The 24,526-nt window shown below is 56.8% G+C and overlaps 5 protein-coding genes across 5 annotated transcripts; 2 read left to right on the forward strand and 3 right to left on the reverse strand.

Moving 5' to 3' along the window:
- Window positions 1-389: 389 nt before the first annotated feature.
- CH63R_07570 (Myosin class II heavy chain) lies at window positions 390-6,763 on the reverse strand (the record flags this gene model as incomplete). Its single annotated transcript, XM_018302545.1, has 2 exons — window positions 390-6,229; window positions 6,283-6,763. 2 exons carry the CDS (start codon window positions 6,761-6,763, stop codon window positions 390-392), a joined length of 6,321 nt encoding a protein of 2,106 aa, XP_018157323.1.
- Window positions 6,764-11,193: 4,430 nt separating this feature from the next.
- Window positions 11,194-12,118, reverse strand: CH63R_07571 (Ribosomal protein s17; the record flags this gene model as incomplete). Its single annotated transcript, XM_018302546.1, has 4 exons — window positions 11,194-11,294; window positions 11,428-11,542; window positions 11,656-11,709; window positions 11,939-12,118. The coding sequence occupies 4 exons, from the start codon at window positions 12,116-12,118 to the stop codon at window positions 11,194-11,196; spliced, it is 450 nt and encodes a 149-aa protein (XP_018157324.1).
- Window positions 12,119-13,590: 1,472 nt separating this feature from the next.
- On the reverse strand, window positions 13,591-14,412 carry CH63R_07572 (putative Cell wall protein; the record flags this gene model as incomplete). The annotated part of the gene is made up of 1 exon (XM_018302547.1): window positions 13,591-14,412. One exon carries the CDS (start codon window positions 14,410-14,412, stop codon window positions 13,591-13,593), a length of 822 nt encoding a protein of 273 aa, XP_018157325.1.
- A 3,234-nt stretch (window positions 14,413-17,646) lies between these two features.
- On the forward strand, window positions 17,647-19,072 carry CH63R_07573 (Amidohydrolase; the record flags this gene model as incomplete). Its single annotated transcript, XM_018302548.1, has 2 exons — window positions 17,647-17,918; window positions 17,971-19,072. The coding sequence occupies 2 exons, from the start codon at window positions 17,647-17,649 to the stop codon at window positions 19,070-19,072; spliced, it is 1,374 nt and encodes a 457-aa protein (XP_018157326.1).
- Window positions 19,073-19,895: 823 nt separating this feature from the next.
- Window positions 19,896-23,345, forward strand: CH63R_07574 (Beta-galactosidase; the record flags this gene model as incomplete). The annotated part of the gene is made up of 7 exons (XM_018302549.1): window positions 19,896-20,407; window positions 20,470-20,716; window positions 20,742-20,873; window positions 21,005-21,139; window positions 21,199-21,267; window positions 21,322-21,913; window positions 21,973-23,345. 7 exons carry the CDS (start codon window positions 19,896-19,898, stop codon window positions 23,343-23,345), a joined length of 3,060 nt encoding a protein of 1,019 aa, XP_018157327.1.
- Window positions 23,346-24,526: the final 1,181 nt, after the last annotated feature.

Here is a 24,526-nt window from a genome sequence, read left to right on the forward strand (position 1 = left end):
AGCACCCCTCCCCTTTAAATAAACCATCCCCAATTCATCGTCATTTTTTCTTTCTTCCACCCGCTGGTATCCATCGGACCAAGTAAACAAAGGAAAATTAATTTACCCCTTGGTGTTCTGTCCCATGAGCAAGTATTACCATGAAAAAACATGTTTCCCCCAAAGGACTGAACAAGAGTAAAACACTCCGTCTGGTTGAAGAATCCTCCGAAACCTCAGTGTGTTATAGTAGTAGTAGAAGTTTTGCGAAAAGGGGGTATCATCATTCTAGTGTGTCCATTCTTGGGCTCAAAAGCATGCTGCGTGCGAAAGATCGACTGCGGTGCGAGTGACAAAAGAAATCCTCCACACTTCCACATATCCTTCCACTCGTCGGTGGTTCCCTCCCTTTAATCTTCAAAGAAGTCTGTGTCGTCAAAGTCGCCCGGGTGAGCGTCCGAGTCGTATGCGCTTGGCCGCATCATCGGGGGCGTCATAGGTTGATGGGAGCGACTCGATGGCCGGCGGGCAGGTGGGCTCTTCAGGGGCATAGGCTCCGAGGGCACGTCGGTGAATGACGGTCCTCGAGTTCTGTTCTGAAGTTGCTGAGCCGTGTACCGACGGCCGGTAGTCTGGAAAGCCGTCGGCTGGGGTTCCTCCGTGCTCGAAGGAAGGGTCTGGCGAAGGCCGGAGGCGGGTGGCGTCATCAGCCCATTCGAGTTGTTGCTGAAGGATGCCGAAGCCGTGGACCTGGAGGGAGTGTGGTTGCTGCCGAAAGCAGATCGTGCCGTCGAGGGCCGACCACTTCGTCCGCCCGACGCGAAGATGGGCTGCTGGGACTTTCGCCAGTTACCCCACGCTGCAGCCAGGGGGCCGACAGCTTGGGCAACGCGGGGCGAAGCAGCCTCACGAAGAGACTGCGCAATGTTGGGCAGGTTGATGGCCGATCCGCCGTTCATCGCACGCTCGCGCTCCTGCTCCTCCATCTGGAGGTTAGCCTTGAGACGAATGGCAGCGTCTTTGACGGTTTCCCTGTCAAAATCCTCAGCCGAGACTGCGAGGATGATGTCTTGCAGGTCGCCGTGTCTCACGGCAAGAAGCTCGCGCAACCAAGTGATCTCATCGTCGCGCTTGGCAATCTTCGTCGGCGCCTCGGGGTCGAGCTTGTCGACGGTGGACTCAAGCTCTTCGATGCGCTGCTCGCGGGCCTGCAACTGCTCCTGCAACACCATAATGGACTCCCTCAGGGCTTGGGGCGAGATCTTTTCGGGGAGGTCCATGGCCTTGGGCAATACGACGGCGGCGGCGGCGGTTGCGGAAGCCTTGGGCAGGGAGGTGGCCGCGGGTTGAGCAGGTACCTCGACACCTGCGGACTTGGCGGCTTGTGCGGCGGCACGAGCAGCCTCCTTGGCGATCTCGAGCTTCTCTTCCAGGTGGGCGATACGGTCTTGCAGATGCTCCGTCTTGGATGTCGAGAGGCTGAGACGCTCGAGAAGATGCTGCTCGGTCTTCTGGCCATCCTCGACGGCGTTGCTCAGCTGGCGCTCCCAACGGGTCTGGAAGTCCTCAAGCTCGTTCTGGTGTTTCCGCTTCAGCTCGGCGATCGCCTCAGTCTTGCTGGACTGTGCCTCCTCCATCATCATCTCGGACTGAGCCTTGGCAGTCTCGACGTCCATGTTGACCTGGTCGAGCTCGGCTCTGACCTTGACAATCTGTTCCTCGAGTTCCTCGCGGACGACGTTGACGTGGTGGTTGGCTTCGTCAATCTCGCGCTGCATAGAGACGCGTGTTCGCTGGACCTCGTTGATGCCAGACTCCCTGGCCTCCTTGAATTCGCTCTGGTAGCGCATTGCAGACTGGTGAAGTTTGTGGTTCTCGGTCTTCATCTCGCCCAGCAGGCCCTCGAGGCGCTTACACTCGCTGACAGCACGCATTCCCTGGCGCTCGCCATGCTCCAGTCGCTCAATTTCCGTCTCAAGACGCTCACGCGTACGGGCCTCGGCTTGGAGCTTAGCGTCCAAGACCTCTTGACGCGCGAGCAGGGCCTGCTCGCGCTTGGTGCGACGAGCATTCTCTTCCGTGATGTCGCGAGCAGCTTGAGCCATGTCTTCCTGAAGGGAGACAAACTTGGCACGCCAGGATTCCCTGACGCGCTCGTTCTCCTGGAGCTGGGTTCCGAGGGTGTCAAGAAACTTCTGCATTTGTTTGTTCTCATTGGAGGTCTCCTCAATGTCGATTTGCTGTCGGCGGGCAGTCTCGATGGCGCGCTCCGCCTCAGACCGCCAGCGGTTGGCTTCTTGATGGGCACCGCGCAGGTCGTCCTCCATTGCGTTGATCTTGTTGGTGAGCTCAGTCTGAGCCTGCTTGGCGCTCGTCTGCGAGGCTTCCATGAGGGTCATGCGCATGGTCTGCGCGGAAGCGGCCTGCTCAAAGGCCTTGAGCTTGTGGTCTCGCTCCTCAACCTCTTCCCTGAGGCGGTTCTCCTCTTCGGTAGCAATGCGGAGAAGGCGCTGGACCTCGGAGAGCCTATCTTCGGCGACGCGGCGGCCATCGAGCTCTGCCTGAGCTCTCTCCTCCTGATGCCTGAGCTTCTCCTCGAGGTCACCGATGCGGTTGTCGAAAATGCTCCTGTTCATGATTTCGACTTCGACGCGGGTCTCGGCGGCCTGAAGCTTTCTCTCCAGCTCTGCCGCAAGGTCTTCGGCAGCGCGGCGATCGGTGACCTCCCTCTCCGTCTGGGTTCGCTCGACGTAGAGGCGCTCCTCAAGATCGATCACCTTAGCCTGGAGCTCACTCAGCTTGTTGTTGACCGCCTCGTCCTTGGCGTGGCCAGCTGCCGACTGCTGGGATGGAGTCGGCATGCGCTTCTCGACGGCTTCTTCGACAATGTTGCGTAGGTCCTCGCCGCGGAAGTCAAGGCGCATAGAAGCGCCAAACTGCTCTCTCATATCCTCCAAGGCCTTGAGAACAGCAGTGCTGGCGGTGTCATCAGAGGCAGCAGGGGCGGCGGCGGAAGCCACTGGAGGAGTGCTGCGCTGCTGTACCGCAAAAGCGTCGAGCACGGCTGCACGAATCTGCTCCATGCGTTTGTCGCGGCGTGGGCTCATCGAGCGGCGCGGCACGGGCTCTTCGTCCTCGTCGTCGGCATCGCTGTGCTGAATGTCTGCAGAAACGCTGCGACGGACAGAAGAGGATGCTCTCCTAGAGCCGCCCCGGAGGGATTGCTTGATGGAGAGAAGTGCCTTCTCCAAGGGGCCGAGGCGAGCAGAGAGCAGATCGCTGACGGCTTCGTTGACACGGCCGTCGAAGAACTGGACGCGCTGCTCCAGCTTGGCCTGCTCCTCGTCGCTGAAAGCCCCTTCCCAGTCGCTGTGCGCAGCGCTCTCTTCGCCGTTCAAGTGGGTGACGGGGGCATTGAATGACTGCGCGCTCATCCGGGGGTCGACGAAGGGGTCATCCAGTTCTGTGCTCGGCACCGCCGAGTTGTCGACCGGGAGGCCGTGGTATTGACGAACAGGACTGGACGTCCTGCTGCGGTACTGACTGCCCGCTTGCATCTTGTAGGGCGACAGGTTGGTGACGCCAGCGACCTGGATCTGCCTGTTGGGGCTGGGCTGGTGCCATCTGGCAGCCTCGGCAGTGGCCTTGTTCACGCCAAATGTCGGGTCATTCTGGTTGAGATGGCTCATGATGGCATCAATCTCCTCGAAGGTCGGCTCGTTCTTGGCGGGTTGCTTGCCAGAGAAGTCGTGCGCCTGGGTCTCGTCGGCGTATTCTTCGCTATCGGAAACGACATAGTCCTCGAGGATCTCCCCTTCTTCCAGCTCTTCTTCACCGGGTCCACGAGCAGGTGAAGGAGACGCTGCGAACCGAGAAGCCGAGAGACCCTTAGTTTTCGGCGGGCTGGCGAATCGAGAAGCGCCCAATCCCTTGGGGGCGGCGAAGTTGGAAGATGTCGACGCGTTCGGAGACGGTTCATGCGGAGGTGACGACTGAGCCGGAGCCTCGGTGCTGGGCAGGACGGGCTCGATAGTGTCTTCCCTATCGCGTTCGTCCTCTTCGTCCTCCTCCGTCTCTGCCTCGGGGGCAGCCGCAGACCAACCGCCGCCGGGGATGAATGCCCTGGCGGTGGCGGACAATGACTTGTTGTGGCCCTTCTTGTAGGTGTCGATGCCAAAGGGCACAGCGTCATTGAAGTCCTGAAGTTCCGCCTTTGACTCAAACTCGAAAGGTGCCCAATTCAGTTGCTGTTGGTCAGGGGAAGTATCCGAGGGGCTGGTCGCTGTGACAGCCTTGGAATCGGTAGGATGCTCCGAAGCAACCGTGGAAGACATGGTCGTGTCTGCTGGCGTGAAAGCCTGCTCGTCGCCCGACCTGTGCTCTGAAGCATCTTGATCCTCTCGTTTTGCTACAGGTTGGAGAGACTGCATCGCGGTGGGCTCAGGCGATGGTTCAGCAAAGAGAGGAACATCGTCGCCATCCCCTCTCGTGGCCTTGGCTCTCTTGATACGGGACTCGTCGATCAGGCGACCATCTGCGTCATCCGGGAGATCGTCTTGAGATTCGTCATTCTTGTTATTATTGCTGCTGCTCGGAGGGACAATGGGGATCGCCTTGTTCTTCTTGGGAGGCTTGACAACGTCGGACAGACTCAGATCGATGTTGCCGAAGATGGAGCTGGTGCGGTTTCCAGCGCTTTCGCTGCCCGACACAGGGCTGGTAACGGAGTCCGAAACGTTCCCAAAGGGTGTGAAGGCGGGTGCATCCGGTCGGAATTTCGGACCAGAGGCAGAAAAGCTAAAGTCGCTCTGGCCGGGAGAGAAGACAGGGGCGGCGGCATTGATCTTGGACGAGATGGACTGTGCACCAAAAGAGTTTGCCGACGGTGAAACAACAGAAGACGATGCAAAGGATCCGCCTCCCGCCTGGAACACAGATGGCTGAAAGCTGTTGCTGCCGCTTCCAAAGGTGAAGCTGGACTTCGACTCGTGGCCCGGGTTGAACTTGAATTCGGGGGCCTTGACGTTGAGTTTCGACAGCGATGGCTTGCTGGCATGGCTGGGTCTCCTCGGCATGCCGGAGTTGCTCGACATGGACGACGAGACGTCATGCCAAGGGTTGCTAGCCGTGGAGAACGATCGCTGGTGCTGCTGCAAGAGCGTCGTGAGGCTGAAATCCTGCACGGGCGTGCCGAGATTGCTAGGGTTGGTCTCGATCTCTGCCGCCTCGTCAATTCGGTTGGGATCGACCTCGTGCCATCCGGCCAAGCTGTCGCCACGAGGCCGCGTCTCGTCGTGGTGGGAAAAGAAGTTCTGCGACAGTGAGTGGCCACGGCTGTGAGGCCGCGGGTGGTGGAGAACGGGACCGTCACCGGGTTGCTGAACAAATTGCTGTTGTTGCAACGGCGGGTGTGCCGCCTGGAACTGGACGGAGGCGTCTCTCACATGCGACAGAGTCTGCTGCTGGGAGAAGTCCTCAAGTTGCTCCGCGGCGGCCTCCTCGTTGTGCGGGCTGTAGTCCTCGTGCTCTAACTCATTGCGCATCTGCTCCTCCAAGTGGTATTCGGCCTCATCGATCTCGGCCTGAAGGTCATCGTCGTTGACCTGCGCGGACTCCAATGGCTTTGCGGGGGCTTCCTCGGCCACTTCCTCCTCATCTTCTCGCACCTCCTGCAGGCGTGGGGATGCCCGCGCAGGTTGCTGTTGCTGCATGAACTGGTGGGGCATCATGGGGTACTGCAGAGACTGATGGCGCTGATGTGCGTTGAACGCAGGGCTGCCGGTCGGCGCGAAACCCTCGGGGGTGAAGGGCGAAACGGGAGATAGAACTCCGTTGAGCAACGAAGGCGAATCGGTTCTGTGCTGCGAGGGCCAGCCCAATGGCGAAGGCTGGTTTGCCATTTGGAAGGGCGAGTGACCCATTGGAACCGAGATCGACTGTCGGGCATTGTACTTGGCCGGATGGCTTCCGAAACCAACGGGGGAAGCCATACTCGGGCTTTGGCCTGCAGAGGAACGTCCGCCGGGAATGAACTGCGACGGGAAAGGGTATCCTTGAACATGGTTGCTCGAGGCCGAGGACGTAGGCATGGGCGGAGAGAAAGGCAGAGGCGGATATTGCGCCGACGCCTGTCGGCTAGGCTGCGATGCCGCGGGCGATATCGACGGTGCTGGGGGGTCGTCGTCGCCAAACGACACTCCGAGAGCTCGCAATTTGGCTTCGTTGAGTTCATTGACGTAATTTTTCCAGGCTGCGTTTTGGTTAGCTTGACGGCGACCGTTGCGTCTAGGATCGCCGACTTACCGTTCAAGTCAGGCAATGTGACCTTGTAGGTGTGTTCCGCACGCTCCCTAGCAACTTCGTCGAAGTCGGGCCAGGCGTTTCGGCTCTGGGAGTACCCCGTGGGAGCCTGGTATGTACCTTCTGCCACGTCCAGGTCGAAGCCGCTGATGTCGTAGCCAAGCTCCTGCCACGATTTGAACATGCCTTCAATCTCGGTCTGGTTCAGGGGCTTGGGCGCTTGTCCGGGGCGTCCGCGCTCATCGTCTTTGGGAAGCAGAACCATGATATTCTTGCCCTTCCACGGAACCTTCTTCTTCAGCCGCGGTGTCATGCTCGGCTCTTTGGCGGGAACTCTTGCCGAGACACTTCGCATCGGCGTGATGGGAGCCTTTATGGACTCGCCATGTGTAGCACTCGCGCTCCTTCTGGGCGTTGTGGGGATGGCAGGGAGGTCTGGGAGGTCGCGGACCAAGTCGGCCTCTGGGAGCTCGGGGCTCTCCATGTTTGCTTCTGGGATGTCGTCTCGAGGCTTCGCGTCTTCCGGTTTGAGCGTCTCGACGCTCGAACGGGTGCGAGGGTGTCGAGGTTCGGTGAGGGATGCGCGGGCAAGGCGCGGCCGAGCTTTAGGTGTTTGCAAAGAATCCTTTTCGTGCCAGGCGGGTTCGTCGCCAGATCCGGAGCCGCTCAGTGAAGAGTGCTCACTTCCGTCACTGAACCAGTGCCGACTCTCGGAATTCTCTCCAGCCGTGTGCTGGCGAATCCAGTCTTCAGTCAGTCGTCGCGCAGGTCGTCGAGCGCGATTGGCGAGGACTTGAGCGGCGCTGAGGTAGGGCTCGGGGGAATCTTCCTGTGCGAGCGAAAGCGCGGGGGGAGGACGGAGAAAGGGAGTGCGGATGGCGATGTGATGAATGGGCGAGTCTTCGGATTGATCGCTGCCTATGCTCCGGGGACGGAGAAGTCCCGTGTCCTCTGCGGAATACGGGGAACCCCAGCTGGCGGTCACGTATCTCTCCTCTTGTTCGACGCTGGGTTGAGTCCTCAGAATTTCCCGAGCTCGGTCAGGGAGTCTCGGCGCGGGTAGCGAAGGCAAAATGGGGGAGGACCCGAGGTCCTCGCCTTCGGCAGCAGTGGACGTCGAAGAAAGGGCGGGCGACGTAGGCGGCGAATTGAGCGATGAGCGAAGCGGTCCGTTGCCGTCCTGTGCGGATGCAGCAGGAGGAGAATGGGGTTGGTGTTGAGGAGACGTCTTTGTGGGACTCTGTTTCAATCAGGAATGGGATCCAAGATCAAGGTGGCGTCCGCCGAGGGCGGTCAAAGGCACCACGAAGGGGGAATGCAAAGGCAAGGTCAAGGTAGGGTAAGGTGAGGTGAGGTGAGGTGAGGTGAAGTGGGTAGCTAGCTTACCACGGCGAGATCAGCGCAGACGATGGAGTCGTCTGCAGCTAAGTCTCTTGAGATTTCGCGTCGAGGACCTTTCGTTCACAGCCCTCTGAAAAGACAAGAATTCCAATTGTACGGCGTGCACAAACGAAGCAGCCCGCGAGGGAGGGGAGAAGAAGAAAAAAAGAGAGGGATAGGGAACGGACGGGCTGTCGAGGTTGTTGACAGGAATAAGGGGGTGGAGGAGCAAAGGCGGCCCGTGTGATTGGAGACAAGTTTTGTGTGTATATCTGGGGCCCGGCTGTTTATCCTCTGGTCGCGACGACGGACGCGTAGGTAATAGTTTTTTCTGGCTGGCGAATATGGATGGTAGGGGTGGTGCCAGAGTGCAGCGTGTGTATGTAGCCCGCAGGAATAAGGTATTATTTGCAAGACAGGTGGCCCGGTTCAGGGATTAGGAAACGGGGGGTCGTTGCAGAAGGGAAACTGGGGGAGAGGGAAATTATTGACTAAAGGAGTGACATGAAGACTGAATTGCGGCAGCTCGCGGGTACCGGACGCATCGGGATCACAGCTCTTAAGCTCGAGCTAAACGAGGAAGACGATGGTTTGGATGGGCGGGCGAGGATGGAGGGGGATGAAGGTAGGAGAGTGTGTTCAAGGAACGCGAGATGTGAGGTGTGAGACGTGAGGACTCAGGAGGTAATGAACAGCACGGGTAGGTAGGTAGAGTGGTGGAAGTCGGGTAGAAGTCACTTTGGAGGCAAGTCGAGGCATGGCATGGCATGGCATGGCACGGGAAGCTAGCTAATGCGAAGGTTGCCGTCTTTTTGGAGATGATGGTGCCCAGGCCTTTGGTGGTTGAAGCGGACCCCCGAGGTACCATGCACACAGACAGACAAGGAACGGGGATTCGACGGGACGGGCAAGGTACAGGTATGAATCCAGGTACAGGTACCAGTTGCAGGTGCGGGTGAATGAACGGCCAGACAGACAGACAGACAGACAGACAGACAGACACACGCCTTTGACGCCGCTTAAGTAGAGCTTAGAGCCCAAAGCTCAATAACCCTTACACCTGCAACCTCAAGAATGATAACCTGGGGATAGGCGTTGCCCTCATCCGCGGGCGTTCACGGGAGACTCGAGAGAGAAACGAAGAGAAGAGAGCGAGGTCGCCTTCTCCGGGGCCGTTTGTGTGGGGCCTTGGACCAGTGGCATGATGAGATTGGACGATTCGAGTGGGAACGGGGGGGTTGGGAAGACAGCACAACAGCTGGCATTCTGGCGCTGTTGGTCCTTCTTCTCTTTTTCTTCTTTTTTTTCCCCCTCTTCTCTTTCTCTTTCTCTTTCTCTCTCTCTCTCTCTCTCTTCTCTATTCCATTCCAGCAAAGACCCAGCAAGCAAGCATATGAAGGAGGGAATGTCATTGCGGATAGGGAGTTGGAGTCGGGGCACCCTGCCTTCCATTGGGATGGAACCGGGGCGCGCCAGGGACAGGCTGGCAACTTTTTTGTCAACTCGAATGACAACCTCTCCAAACGGGGGCCAGTGAGCGGCCTAGCTGTGTTTTAATGAGCGTCCCCGCCGAACGCACGGCGGGGACGGGCCATCATGGCCAGTGCAATCTCGTCTCGTTTTCTTTGCCTGCATTGTGAGATGGCGGGTACCTCTGATGCCGCACGATCCCCGCACTCCCTGCCGTACCTCGCTAACAATTGTACCTCGCCCCAGGAATCGCCTCTGGATCTCTGGGTGATTTCCGCTGGATGGGAGCGCCCCCCCCCCCCCCCCCCCCCCCGCCGCTTGAACTCCTAGACGACATCGTATTTGCCAACGGATCGGTTCTCGCTCGCGTCCGGCTGGAAACGTTTGTGTCTTACAAGCTACAATAGCGCGCCTCCCTCCCTCCCCGTAAAACATCGTTTCGAGTGGCAGGCGGCGGCCATGCTGCATACCTAGCTACCTAGGGGTACTATCCAGAGTCCTCGGCCGGGCCTTGACCGCCTTTTGTTTCCTTGCCTCTCGACTCAGGCGTATCAAGTCAAGTCAAGTCGGTTTGACATTTGACAACGAGAGCGCTCTCCCTTTTGCAGCCGCCGCATCGATCAACCATGGAGATAAAAAAGAGGGTTGGGTCCCCTCAGAGTATGTACAGATTACGGCGACACTACCGATACTAGCACACTCCCTCGACACTAAGCTAAAGCCACTTGCGCGCTCTTAGTCCCGGGCGACCTGCATGACGGGAACCCCATCTGTCAAATTTTGGGGTCCATCCTTCTCTCGGCGCCGTACGAATTGTTTTGTGTTTTTTTCCCTTCTAAGTAGGTAGGGGATCATTGGGTTTAATAGGTACGAAAAGTGACGGAACATCGGCGAGGCGCCTGCTGTTTCGATTACAAAAAAAAAAAGTGTGTGCAGATGCATGCTATTGAAACTCAAAAGCTCGCGCGCGTCCCATGGTTGCGGCAGCTGGCCTGCATCACTTACAGCTTCGGAAACGCCCAATCTTTTCATGTCGTCAGATGAGCGGGAACAGACCTGGGACGTTTCCCCTCCTGTGTCTTGGGTGGTGACCGATACACCGGTTCGCCTCCAGATGTCTGACAACACGGCGGTGTCTCGCACCACAAACGCGGTTCGGCGTAGACAAGGTGTGCGTGGGAGAGTGAAGGAAGGTCATTGGGTTTGCGCGCGAAGGGGGAAGGGGGCAAAGTCACCGAGCCGACAAGAACAGCGTTGAACCCGGTGAGGTTAGATTGGACATCGTGTGAATTATGGCTATTTGGGGACATTTGACACCTCCCTAGCTGGACGAAGAGATTTTGCTGGTGGAGGAACATGGGAATCTTCATCAAAACCTCTTTTCTGCTGGCCCTGTCCATGCCGTCCGCATAACTCCCAGCGGCAGGTCGGTTAACCAAGCCCACAAAACCGTCTTACTCCGAACTGCAGTGAAAACCACTCCTCAGCTCCTTGGTCAGTGCTGGAGGAGGAGCGCCGCCGTAGGGGGCTACATGCTGGGCCAAGGACGGCCTTCCAACGTTGGTTTCGGCCCTCCCCCAAAAGTGAGGGCATTCAGAGATGGTATTTTCCATTGGTACTCTTACGCTTCAACCACGCCAAGTCGAAAGCCCCCCCCCCCTTGGCTGTCAACGTTCCCATCAGCGGCAAATGGGGTTTCCCTCGCCACGCAAATGATACTATGCCATGTTTCAACGTAATATTATTCATTGAAGATGGCCGCTTGCCCGTCAACTGACGACCCGGCGAGACGGCCGGGGATATCAACCCCGCGCTCTGCTTTCGAGAGCCCTTTGGAGAACGCCAGAACCAGATTTGAACATGTACAGTTTGAAAGTGAAAAGGAAAAAAAGAAAACAAAGACTCCCACCCGGCCCGACTTCCTCCTAGCCGAGACGCGACGCTCTTTCCCCTGAACACGCGCTCGCAAGATATACATACACATACAACGTCGTCAGCATTCGTTAACCCCCCCCCCCCCCCCAGCTTCATTGCTCCATCTTGACGATCGAGGCTCCCGCCCACTCACGGGTCACAAAAGATGTCAAAGTTCCCATCCGTGCCCGCGAACACCGGCTCGCCGAAGCTCTGCTTCGCCGCCGAGTCGATCGACGTCCTGCATTGCTCTGCACATTGTCCCATCGTTGTCAGCATGCTGGTCTCTTTTCATCCGCCGTGCCCCCCACCTACCCTCCGCTGGCGGGGAAGCGACGGGGGAAGGGGATTATCGGCCCCGAGGCCGGGACGAGCGTGACTTACCGGCCTGCTTGTCGCACTCGGACACCTCGAACTTCTTCTCCCCGTTGTTGGCTGCCTGTGAGCACTTGTTCTTCTGGTTGTCGCACGACCTGTTCGCGGCCGTTGCGAAGTCGGGCTTGTTCACTACCGTCAGCATCAAATTCTCACGAGAAGCGGCAACTGTGCCCGGCCAGGATAGCCGCGAGGGGCGCAAGAGCGCCCCCCCCCTTCCTTCTGGATAAAACTTACAAAGGTGTCACCGTCAACCTCGAATGGTCGTTCAGGGTTATTCGACTTGGTGATCTGTCCGCGCCATAAAGTCAGCAACGGCGTCCTTCATCCTGATCCTGCTTCTGAAACCGCCACACCGGCAACGTCTTCCGGGGCCCCAATCCTGGAACCGCCGCCGCCACATGGTCGTTGCCGTCGTCTTCATCATTGCCGAGAAAGAAATAGGAGGGAGAGAAGAAGAAGAAAAAAAAAAGGAAACGAAGCAGTGATTGGTGTGGTTCTGTCATAGCCACAAACGTACCGCAGACGCCTTGACTCCCCCCAGGTCGCCGTCGAAAGTCTGCAGGTTCTGCGAACCCTGGCGCGGCAGCAGGCCCATCTTCCAGCCCATACGCATCTCGTCGCCAATGTCAAGCGCCATCACGCCAGCGGAGGCGATGGCCACCGTCGAGAAGGCGGTGATCAATGTCGATATCCGCATCGTTTTGCTTTCTTTCTTTTTTTTTCCCTTTTCCCTTTTCCCTTTCTTCCCTGTGTCGCCTCCTTCGCTGCCCCTTTTCCCTGTGTTGATTTCTCCTCCAAGTTCCCAATCGACTGGTTGATCCGATGGGACCGTCGAGTACCGGGGACTCAGAGCAATATTCCCGTGACTGCGAATGATAATTGCCCTCCGTCGTTCGAGTCTCCGAAATGCTGTGGGGAGGACGCTTCTCCGTCTCACCGGCTCATCGGAATTGACGAATTAGAAAACAACCGCTTTTCGGTGACCGAGGCTTAACCTCGTCGGTTCGTATACAGCGAGCGTCGTGCAGTCGTGCAGGGAGTGAGCCGAATTCTCGACGCAGTGCTCGACTTCTAGAGATGGAACAGGCAGAAGAAAAAGTCTCGGATGGGGGAGGGAAGGAAAGAAGGAGTGAAAAGAAAAACGATGCATAACGCTCCAACAACGTCCGCCCCCTTGGACTTCAGCAGCCTTTTTCTTTTCCTCAATTCGTCCTGCTCGAACAGATGGGTCCCCTCCCCCCTCTCCCCGCGGCTGCAACAGATGAGCGGCATGAGTGGCTCGCTGACTGTGAATAGGGAAATTGGGAGAGCAACACCTGAAACACCAAAGCCATAGCCGTCCAACTGGCGCGCAAACCCACATAAAGCTACGAATGTAACAACACCAGCCGCGGACCCGAAACACCACTGAGACGGGAAGCCATATTACGGACGGGCCAGCATGCACCCGCTGCGCCTGCGTCCACGTGATATAGTCCAGACGGGACGGTCTGCCGGGTGAGGACGATGATGCTGGGCTAAAATTGTTCAGATGGCAGTTGGATGACGAACGGCGATCCTATGTTGAGCGAGATAAAGTTCAGGTACGGAGAGTTTAACTCTGTGTCTGCATCTTCCACCCCCTCCTCTCCACTAACAGACTTCACATGCGTTATTTTGAATGTGGTACGTGCTCGGGTTCAGCATGCCATCCCATTCTTTTCGGCGGCCCTTTTATTAAAGTAGTAAGTTAAGTATCTAAATGTACGATGTACGTACGTACAGTGCAGTATTAAGCCTGCCAACCCGGACGCATGTCCATTAGGCTTTGTGTTATCTCCATGCTGTCTCTGCTGGGGTCGATGCCTCGTTCTGGTGCATAGCCCGATTGAAGCCCGCACCAGTCGAGGGGGGTGATCCTCCCGAGGCACAACTGGTAACGAAGAGAAATTCCGCATTCTATATACGTAGCTCTCTTCAACAGTCTCGAGACCCTGCGATATGCAATCATGCCCGCCGTCATAGTTCGGCAGTCCGAAACTCCACATGGCTGGCGGAAGTGGCCAGCCGCAATATTTGATAGAAAAGAGTAATCATGGGGGGGTGCGCGTCCATCCGTGGACGAGAGACTAGGGAATCAACGCTTTCTTCCGCAACAAACAATCATCATACACTCGAGTCGCCGTCGCCTTAGAAGTTGGACGAGGCGTTGACTTGGTTTGGCGCGTGATAGCTCTCGAGAGTCGACTGGAACGGGGTGCGGCCGGCTCCCTGAGCACTGCCGACCTCGGTCTTCGGCTCGTTGCCGTACTGGTTGTTGTACTCCATCAGGCCGTCGTTCTCCTCGGCCTGCTTCTTCTTGCCCCAGATTCTCCACGCCACGAAGCCGAGGGCACCGAGCACAATGGCACCACCGACGCCGACCACAACACCAATGACAGTATTACGGGTCTGTGTAGACATGCCGGAGGAAGAGCCGCCTGAGTTTGCTTCGTTCAGTGCCGGCGTGTGCGTGACGGTGGTATCCGTGGTGAAAGACGTGGCTTGGCCAGCCGAGTTGGTAGTCGTGATGACGGTTCGGATGGTGGAGGTGACGGGCTCGGGTGTGGAAGTGGGGGTTGATGATGCGGCACTGGCGCCGCTGGTCGTGGTCTCGTCGTTGGCGGCAGAGGCCGTGGTGCTGGTTCTCAGTGTTGTGGGAGCAGCCGTGTTGGCGGGAGTTGTAGACTCTGCGGGCGTGTTGGCACTCGTGGTCGGGACGGGGGCGGCAGAAGAAGTAGTAGTTTGAGCAGGAGCGGTGGTGCTTGTCGTTTGAGCGGCAGCTGTCGTGGACGTGGTCTCGGCAGCGGCGGATGTGGTGGTTTGAGCAACCGAAGATGTGGTCTCGGGAGCACCGCTGGTTCCCGTTTGTCTCTTGACGATTTCATCGCGAGGCTCTGGTCTGAAGTTGAACCATGATGCCTGCGCGACAGAAGCGGCGGCGAGGAGCTGAAGCACGCGTGTGGGATGCATGGCGGATGATGTGTGTGGTAGGCAGGCAACGAGGGTAGGAAAAGCTGCTTGTGTCGGGAATGGATATTTCAATCAGATATCCGTAGCCTAAATTTCTCCCTCCCGGACGTCGGGTGAGTCGATGGGACTTCCGTTTGAGTGCTGCTGGTCTAGTTACTTGCTATGTGTCAAAGACAAACGGCGGCGAATAAAGGTGAGTCGGTTCGGTTCGTCTGGAATCCTCGGAAAGTTCTTCGCTCGAGGTGGTGGTGCCGAGTGGATACGAAAATAGGAGAGTGGCACGGATCAAGAGGGCAGAAGCGACCGGCAAGTGAAGAAAAAGACGGTAGAACTGATGTTTTGTTCTTCGGGTAGTGGTTAAGGAAGAGTGACCCAGAGGGGAAACGAGAGGAAAGAATAAGAAGCTGACGATAGGAAAAAGCGAGTGGATGGATTTTATCAAGTGAGAGGGAGGATGAGGTGGTGTGGTGTGGTGTGGAACAAGCGGGAAGGTCAGAAAACAAGACTTCTCGTATTCAAGGCCAGGAAGAGCGAGAGGGGTGGCCTGGGGTGGTCAGTGAGCGCCGAGCGTAGGAGGCAAGTGCAGCAAGTGCAACAGCAGCAGCAAGCGCGGCAGTCGGTTGCCAAGTGGGCGGCGGATGCTAGAGCGACGCAGAAAAGCAAGTGGTGCCAGGCTGCAGGGGGTCCGTCGCATTGTCCGTGTGGACCGTGGTGGCTGTTCTTGGCTTCGTCCCGGACCACAAGCGTCAATCAACGGGTAACCCAACCAAAAGGGAAGGGAAAACCCATCCGTCCGCTACGTTGCACAGGTATCCATCACTGGCACAATTTACACAACAGGGAGAACAGCAGGTGTAAGGGACAACGTGGTGGCGGTGTACTTGCATAAGACGTTGGGTCATCTGCCTATGACGCTCATTCATTGGTTGAGTAGTGGAGACTCACAGGGGGGGCTTGCCGGTACGTACCTAGCGATCCTCCTTATGCTGCAGCCATTCAGAGAGTGTAGAATGTGGCTCCATTTCAAAACACTCCCGACGAATGACGCGACTCGCTCTCCCTCTCATTCTGTGTCATTCTTCAGTCTGTGACTGTCAGTCGATTCCTTGTGCTCCAGAACTGTCGCCCCCCAGCACCAGCACCGAGCCGAGAGTGTCGCCGAGAAGCAGCCCAACTGCCAACGACATCTAGCGGCCACGCGGTTGGTAAAACGGCCTCTTCTAGGCTCTCAGCCCAGAAGATCGCCCCCTCGGGGTCCGACCCAGCCAGCTGCAAGTATGCAACCGTCTCCGCCTGCTGCATTCTCACCCTCCGTTGGCGCAGGCTTTTGTTCCCCATCGGGGGTTTAGCAGGCGGCAAACGCAACAAACCGAGTCTAGATGGTGCGCTGTTTTTTTGTCCCTTCCATCGGCAGACGTCCGTTCGTGTCCCCAGAATAGCATGATCAGTTTGTGGCTTTGTGTCTGTCAGTATGTTGCCCAGCGGCATCTTACCAAGTTCTGCTTGCAGGACAGCAGGAGTTGCCGTTGCAGTGGCAGCCCGCTTCGACGATGACGAGGCGCTAGAGGGGGATTGAAGTCACTGAGTCCTCTCCCTTGTCCTTCTTCTCTTCCCCCTACCACTACTACTATTACTACTACCACTTCTCCTTGATCGGAATGGGAAGCGAGCGGCACGGCTGTCCATTCGTTCAAACTCTGACCTCTATCAACAACGACAACAAAAACAACTCCCGAGAAACGAGGAACGAAGCAATGGACAGTGCAACGGATCGGATGACTGCCAGCTCAATGCAGCATGCCTGCTCTGGGCCGATCTTGTCTCTATTTTCAGCACCCACCCGTGGCTCCTGCTCGCCCGCACCTCCACTTCTACACAGATAAACCCGGCCATTTTCCATTCAGGGTCTTCCAAGCCCGTCCCCACGGGCCACCGTGCATCGTCCACCATCCCCGGTTTCCCTCAAAGCATTCGTCATCCCTCCTGGCCGGGTTGAAAAAATCCGGATTCCACAGCCTTTCCCGAAGTCGGCATTCGTCGGCTGCTCTCCGTCGCCCACTTCAAATCGTTGACGACCCCCCGAAATGTGAAGGGTTCCGTCTAATGGTGTCTATTAGGCCAAGGACGTCTTGGACGCCGAGCATCGCCTCACCGGGCCATCAGGGCATGCTCTCCACAGCGGCCGACGTCACATCCGCGCTCGACGGTCCTTGCGACAACACAACAGCAGCCTACATAATCGATGCTGTCAACAAACATCGCGGTCCACAGCCAGCTTAACCACAGAACCGACGTCTTCTGTGGCGTAAGGATCTCGGATAGTCCTTGGCTGAAGTTTGATCTGCCAGATTTCCGGCTCTCGGAGTCGTCTCCCCGTGCGTTGCGCAGGCGGCCGCGAATCTCTAGGTGAGCCTCTCGATAATGAGTCGGTAAAAAAGAAAAACCGAAATTCCTAAAGAGAAAAATGCGTCCCGCCGCGGCAGCCCTGAACTTTTGTCGCACAGGGGTATCCTTCACTGGAAGCCTCACCTCCAATGATCCTCGTCATGGGTTGCTCTTCTTCCCACATCCCGGGCGCAAACGAAGAGGCAACCGACCGATGGCCGAACAGTACCAAATCCGTCTGATGTGGGGACCGCATTTGCCGGCATGACCGGCTGCTCTCACACACACATCAAGTTTTGCAGAGCTCACACACAGCCTCACGATCCCCAACAGCCATCTAACTCTACCAACCGTCAAGCGGGTGGCCAGCCGAGCAGCCAACTGCGCTTTGAACTCATCATCCATTGACAGGTGCTCCCCTCCCCCCGCCATCTACAGTAGACCAGACAGTTGAGCCACCTCCAGGTGCTATAGTACATTTGGAAAACCATGTTCCTCCCTCTGCCGGCCAACCCTCATTCTGTTGTGGTTTGCTCCGCGTACATTTCCCCCAACTTTTGTGCGGCCTGTCTGTGCCGGCCGAAAGGCTCCAGGGTCCAAACAACACCCCTTGGGAAAGCCGAAGTCATCAGAGTTGCCAGGAATGGTTAGTTTGCACGCAGGTCATACGTAAGCTCGGAACCAATACGGGAACCAGTCTCGCATTTAGCAGTTGATTCGAAAGCACCAATCATTCCCAAGTGAACCATGCAATGCTTCATTTATCGGTTCCTGCTTAAGAGATCCGTTTCACGTACCCCGCAGCTCAGAAACACTGGCCAGGCACCGGAGCAAGCTTAGATTTGTGCGATGCAACCATCTGACCTTGTGAAAATGAGTCGCGAAATCATCAGCTCACGCACCACTATACACACATCGTTGCTTTTCAATGCGAGGAGGAAAACATTCGACAAAGATGTCTCTATCATTGTCGACTCAACCACGGGTACCATTGAGGATGTGTACCAAAGGGCAGATGGCAACGATCTCGCTGTAAACAGACGGGACATTGACCTTCGGGGGAAAGTTGTGATGGCTGGGTTCGTCGACGCTCACACTCATGTGTTTCTGCATTCATACGAGTGAGCCATGACAGACTCGAGCAACTGTGCGCCTTCATCTAACAGAGCTTAGTGAAGCCTCGTCTACAGTACAGATGCGAGACGAAAGCATCGTGGAGCGAATCGTTCGTGCCACCAATCATCTCCGCGCCGCGCTGCTATCCGGCTACACTACATACAGAGATTTGGGTACCGAAGGGATGCGGTCGTACGACGCGAACCTCAGAGACTGTGTCAATCGAGGGCTGCTGCCAGGTCCCCGGCTGTTTGTAGCCACGGAATGCCTAGCAAGCACCGGATCATACGAAGTCCGTCATGAGAACACTTTAGCCAAGCTGCCACGCATCTCGGATGCTTGTGATGGACCGGTGGGTGTGAGACAGGCAGTCCGGCGCCGAGTGGGTGACGGAGCGGATATCATCAAATTCTACGCTGACTATCGACGAAAAGTCATGCGATTCCCACCGCCTATCCAGCCACCACGGGCTGCGATTCCGTTCCTCCCCTCAGATCCCAACCCGGCGGTGGTCATGTTCAACCAGGAAGAAATGGACGAGATCGTTCGGGAGGCAAAACTGGGCGGGTTACCTGTGGCATGCCACGCGGGCACAGCAAGGGGTGCGCTCATGGCCATTAAGGCAGGAGTCGACACCATTGAGCATTGCAACGAGACGACCGACGAGGTCTTCCGAGAAATGCGCCGTCGCGGAACCATCTTCGTCCCCACGCTGGCGGTGTTGCGGAACTCTCCAGACTTTGACAACATCAGCAAGCGAGTGAAGAGAGCGCACGATCTTGGTGTACGGCTTGCTGCCGGCGGTGATACGGGGGCCTTTCCTCACGGAGAAGGTGCTCTGGAGATGGAGCTTATGATCCGGGCTGGAGTTCCCGTGCCGGATGTGTTGGAAGCATGTATCATTGGCGGGTGGGAGAGCTGCGGCAAAAAGAAGAGCGGCTTCTTGTTCGGTTCGATCGAGAAAGGATACCGAGCCGACATAATTGCCCTGGAAACGGACCCAAGGACAGACGAGGGCGCTCTGCGGAAGGTCAACTTTGTAATGAAGGATGCCAGAGTCTGGAAGAGGGACGGTCGGCCAGTCGACTTCGTTGAGGAGCAGGCGGAGACGAGACCGGCCTCCGGCAGCGAGGAGGAGTCTGACTGGGTGCTTATTTGAATGTAATCACCCGGTTTTCAAGGATTGCAGTCATTCAATCTTCGGTTTGCATCAAGCGGTCATCGAAAAGTAGCCTGGTTGCATTCTGTGATCAGATCACCGCCAACAAGCGACAAATACGAGCTCGATACTACTGAGATGTCACAGTTAACATCTTTCAACGTTCGGCACTTGCAACCTCCAAAAAAATCGCGTAGAGAGAGGGGGGCGGGTATCGCGTTCATTCAACACAGATCGCCATGGACGACCAGTATTGGAGACTCGTCGACACATGTCGCTTGCTTTAAATGGCACTGTCGGATCCGCAAACCCAGGCCATCGGCCTACTTCGTGAACTTTGAGCATTGCAATAGCCAACCCATGAGCTCCGAGTATCACCGCCAGCTTTCCGCACGGTTCCCATGGGCTCAGCAGATGAAGCACAACCTAGCCCACTCTGTCCCGCCCAGCACCCAGAATGGCTGCATATGCTGGACCAAGCTTTCCCGGCTCACGGGCATCGGACGATCGTTTCGCATGTAAAGCTAATCACACCCGTTCTTCCGAACATCTCTCATCTTCCCTGGTCGGGTAGGAGGAAACGAATGCGGCAATCGCTAGGCACCGTACTTGAAATACTGACTGGGCTTGTGATGAAGTCGACGCTGGAGGACCCGGAATGATATCAGGCTTGAGGAGTTTCTCGGGGTTTGAAGCTGATGAAATCCGAGGCTGGCGAGCGTACATGATGTGCGGACCGCACTCGGACTAGCAGCATCATCTTTATCCTCCTCATTCTCCTGGGTTGATAGCCTAGCTATCCGCTGTCGCTCACTCGTCAAAAATGAGGCCGTCGCTACTCTCGATCGCCTCGCAGGCTCTCGGCATGTGCTCTGCCGTATTAACAGGCACTATCGTAGGTCGTCCTCCTACGTTTGTCATTGAATCTCACAAGAGAGACAAGCTTCAAGATATTGTGACCTGGGACGAGCACTCGCTCTTTGTCTACGGGGAGCGCGTGATGATTTTCTCTGGGGAGATTCATCCCTTTCGACTACCTGTCCCATCCCTCTGGCTAGACCTTTTCCAAAAGGCCAAGGCGATAGGTCTCAACACGGTATCATTCTACGTCGACTGGGCTCTGGTTGAGGGGAAAGCCGGCAACTTCAGCCCTGAGGGCGTCTTCGATCTCCAGCCGTTCTTCGACGCCGCGACCAAGGCGGGCGTGTATCTCATTGCCCGGCCTGGGCCGTACATCAACGCTGAGGTCTCTGGCGGCGGGTTCCCCGGCTGGCTGTCGAGGATTCGAGGGAAGTTGAGAACCACGGACCCTGAATTTCTTTCGGCGACAGATAAGTATGGTCTTGGACAATGTTTGGATTTTTTGGATGAGCCTGAAGACTGACCTCGTTTGATAGCTACATGGCGAAGATCTGCAGCATCATTGCCAAGGCTCAAATCACCAACGGAGGACCAGTCATTCTGTTCCAGCCAGAAAACGAATACACAAACTTCGAGAACGGGAGTAGTGTTGATGGGCAATACTTTCAGTACGTCATCGACCAGGCACGTAAAGCTGGAATTGTCGTGCCACTCATCAGCAACGATGCCAGACCTCTGGGGCACAATGCTCCTGGAACGGGCGTAGGGGCAGTGGATATCTATGTATGCTATATGTCAAGCCCACCAGCAACTCACCTCTGACGAGTCTAGGGATATGACGCCTACCCCTTGGGATTTAATTGCGTGTGTGGCCCTGCACTTCACCTTACACAACTTAGCATCTCTTACTGATAACCGAAACGCAGGCGAGTCCGAATACGTGGCCGGATAACAAGTTGCCAACAAATAATCGAGCCCTGCATTTACAGCAAAGTCCAAGCACCCCTTACTCTTTGCTAGAGGTAGAGTCTTCTCATAATCATTGGAGAACCCCAGACTTACATGACATAGTTTCAAGGTGGCTCGTTCGATGCATATGGCGGGTCTGGTTTCGAAAACTGCGCATCATTAGTAAACCATGAATTCCAGCGCGTGGTTTACAAGAATAATTACGCGTCTGGTGTCACTATATTTAACATCTACATGGTCGGTGGCAATCTTTCATTATCCCGTTTTGGGCGTATGGTGGACTGATACCCTCTCAGCTTTTCGGGGGTACAAACTGGGGTAACTTGGGGCACCCAGGGGGCTATACATCTTATGACTACGGGGCAGTGAGTTTTCAGCATGCCAGAAGCATGATATCACACTGGCTAACGTGAAGTAAGGCGATCACAGAAGAAAGAGGCGTTGGCAGAGAGAAGTTCTCCGAACTGAAGCTTGAAGCCCAGTTCTTGAAAGTCTCACCTTCTTATTTGACCGCCACACCTCACAACTCAACGGTGGGTGTTTACAGCAAAACTCCAGACATTACCGTGACGCCGCTTTTGGGAAATAAGACGGGCTCGTTTTTCGTCGTACGCCATAGTAACTACTCAAGCCTGGCCACGACAGACTATACCGTGCGGTTGCCGACATCCGAGGGAAACATTACGGTCCCCCAATTCCGCACGCTGCTTCAACTTGGACGCCGCGACTCCAAGGTCATTGTCACTGACTATCAAGTCGGCAACGTGACTCTCCTCTACTCGACCGCGGAGATTTTCACGTGGAAAGAGTACAAAAGTCAGACGGTTCTTGTCGTTTATGGTGGCCGCGACGAGACTCACGAGATGGCGATCAAGACGGCTGCGACGCCTCTCATGGTCGAGGGCACCAGTGTTGATCACAATTATGTCAACAATACCTTGGTCTTGACGTGGACGACTTCGAAGACTAGGAGGGTTGTCCAAGTCGACCGTTTATTTGTATACATCCTAGGTAGGTGTGATACATCGGAAAATAGCCAGCATGATGTATCTTTGACTGACGACGGGAAGATCGCAATTCTGCGTACAATTACTGGGTAACAGACAAGCCCGGCGGAGGCAGCCAACCTTCCTACGGAACGTCAATCATGAACCCCGAATCTCTAATCGTCAACGGCGGCTACCTTATCAGATCGTTCTCGATCCAGGGCGGCACACTCAGGGTTGAAGGCGACTTCAACCGCACCACCGAGATCGAAATAATTGGCGTCGATGACGGGATGGCCAAGTTAGAAGTCAACCGGAAACGAGTAGAGCACACAACAAACAACCTGACAAACTGGATAGCTCGACCGTCCCTCGTGGACAGCCCCTTCGCCGTTCCAGACTTGAGGACGCTCAGCTGGACATTCCTCGACTCGCTCCCGGAAATCCGCCCGGGTTACGACGACTCCGCCTGGCCGCTCGCAAGCCACACCACCACGAACAACACCATTGCTAACCTCACGACCCCTGTTTCCCTCTTCGCCTCGGACTACGGCTTCCATGCGGGCACTCTTGTCTTCCGGGGCCACTTCGCCGCCGCCGGCACCGAAAACAAGCTCAGCATCACAACCCAGGGGGGCGCGGCCTTCGCGAGCGCCGTCTGGCTCAACGACACCTTCCTTGGCTCCTTCGCCAACGGGCACGACGATCCCGCGGGGGACAACAGCTCCAACTACACCATGGCGAATCTGACTGCCGGCGCGACGTACGTGCTCACCGTCCTCGTCGACACCATGGGGCTCGAGGAGAACTTCCTCATCCCGGCCGACGTGATGAAGAATCCGCGCGGCATCATGGATTACAGCATCACGTCGCCGTCTGGCGCACGGACGAACGTCTCGACGTGGAAGGTAACGGGGAACCTCGGCGGCGAGGACTACGCGGACCGGTCTCGGGGCCCGCTGAACGAAGGAGGTCTCTTCTTCGAGCGTCAGGGGTTCCACCTGCCCTCGCCGCCCGCGGCCGCGTTCACGGCGCAACGTTCGCCGTTCGACGGCACCGACGCCCCCGGCGTGGCGTTCTACGCCGCGACGCTCGACCTGCGTCTCCCCGCCTCGGACCTCGACATTCCCTTGGCGTTCGTCCTGGATGACATCGCAACCAACGCGGACGCGGACGCGGACGCGACGGCGGCCTACCGGGCGACGCTCTACGTCAACGGTTTCCAGTACGGGAAGTACGTGAGCAACGTCGGCCCGCAGACGAGGTTCCCCGTGCCGGAGGGCATCCTCCGGTACCAAGGGACCAACTGGGTCGGGCTGGCGGTCTGGGCTCTCGGGAGAGGCGGGGCGCGCGTGCGGGGGTTCCGGCTGGATGTCGGGGAGGTGGTGACGACGGGGCGGGAGGAGGTGAGGATTGTCGACGGCGCGAGCTGGAGCCAGAGGGCGGCGGCGTACTAGACCAGCGCCTAGGCTTCTCTTCCTAGCACGTTGTTGATGCGACTTCGTTTGGTTAGGCTTCTCCAATCATGGCCTTGAGAGCTGCCCAGCGAGGGACGGGTCCCCACCAAAGTGTTGAGGGTTGGCGTCGCCGAGCGGGAGGCGAAGCACCCGAGCCCAAAGTCGTCAGTGCTGGTATTTGTGCGGTGTCCGCGGCGATAAACCCTCTCCGGGGGTGAACGCTCGGAACCCGGGAACACCTCGTCGCACGAGATCTATATCCTGACTCGAGGAGTCCAAACCTGACTAAGTACCTCTCTGTATGCGTACATCGTAGTCAGGCCTCAAGGTGGGGAAGGAGGAGGAAGCATTGGAGGATTGAGAGGATCTGTTGGAGCTTGGGGTAGTGGTTTTACTGTGTTTCTGCATCATGTACGATATTGTGTACCTGTGAGACCTACGCCTTGGCTACATACACATCTCTGGATAGAGGCAGGGGACAGGGACAAGGGGCCATGCAACGGATGGGTCCAGCCGCTCCCCCCCCCGCTGCTCCACTGCGGACCACCTACAGCGGGATCTGCGCCGCCGTCCATTGGCCGGGTCCGGATAACCGGCTAACGGGGAGTTAGACGTCCTACTTTCCTCCGCTTACATCACCAAGGAGGGCACCGCAAAAGATGGTATGGACGACAGCTCTTCGGCAGTTGACATGGTGCACAACACGGGGTGGACCCGCGAGGGAGCCCTTCGTAACGACGTAGTTGTAGAAGGGGGGGACCCCTTTCTTGCTTGTGCCAAACAATGTGTGTCTTTTGACCTCTCCCCCGTGGTGGTGGTTCCAACGAGTTGTCACTGTCCGTGTGGTTCTGCTCATTAGCTTTTTTTTTGCGAAGGCCGGGAGACACCAGAAATTCGATCACGCTTTGCTTTTCATCGTGTTTGTCTACCAGCGTTGTTGAGGGTTGCCTAGGAACGAGTGTGGGTGGAAGATGGATGAGATGTTTTTCTTTTTTTCCCATCTAGCCAAAAAGAAAAAAGAAAAACATAAATAATAATAAAAACACCTGGAACTAGAAGAAACACTCGGAGACCTGTTGTATCGTAGATTCCCCATGAAAGCCACTGGGCCACAACACTCATCCTCCCATACACGACGGGCCCGGCGGATTCCCGAAACGGCACCACTTGCCGCCCTCTAG

The sequence above is a fragment of the Colletotrichum higginsianum genome, chromosome 5, assembly GCF_001672515.1.
Source record: "Colletotrichum higginsianum IMI 349063 chromosome 5, whole genome shotgun sequence".
Taxonomy (NCBI): Eukaryota; Fungi; Ascomycota; class Sordariomycetes; order Glomerellales; family Glomerellaceae; genus Colletotrichum; species Colletotrichum higginsianum.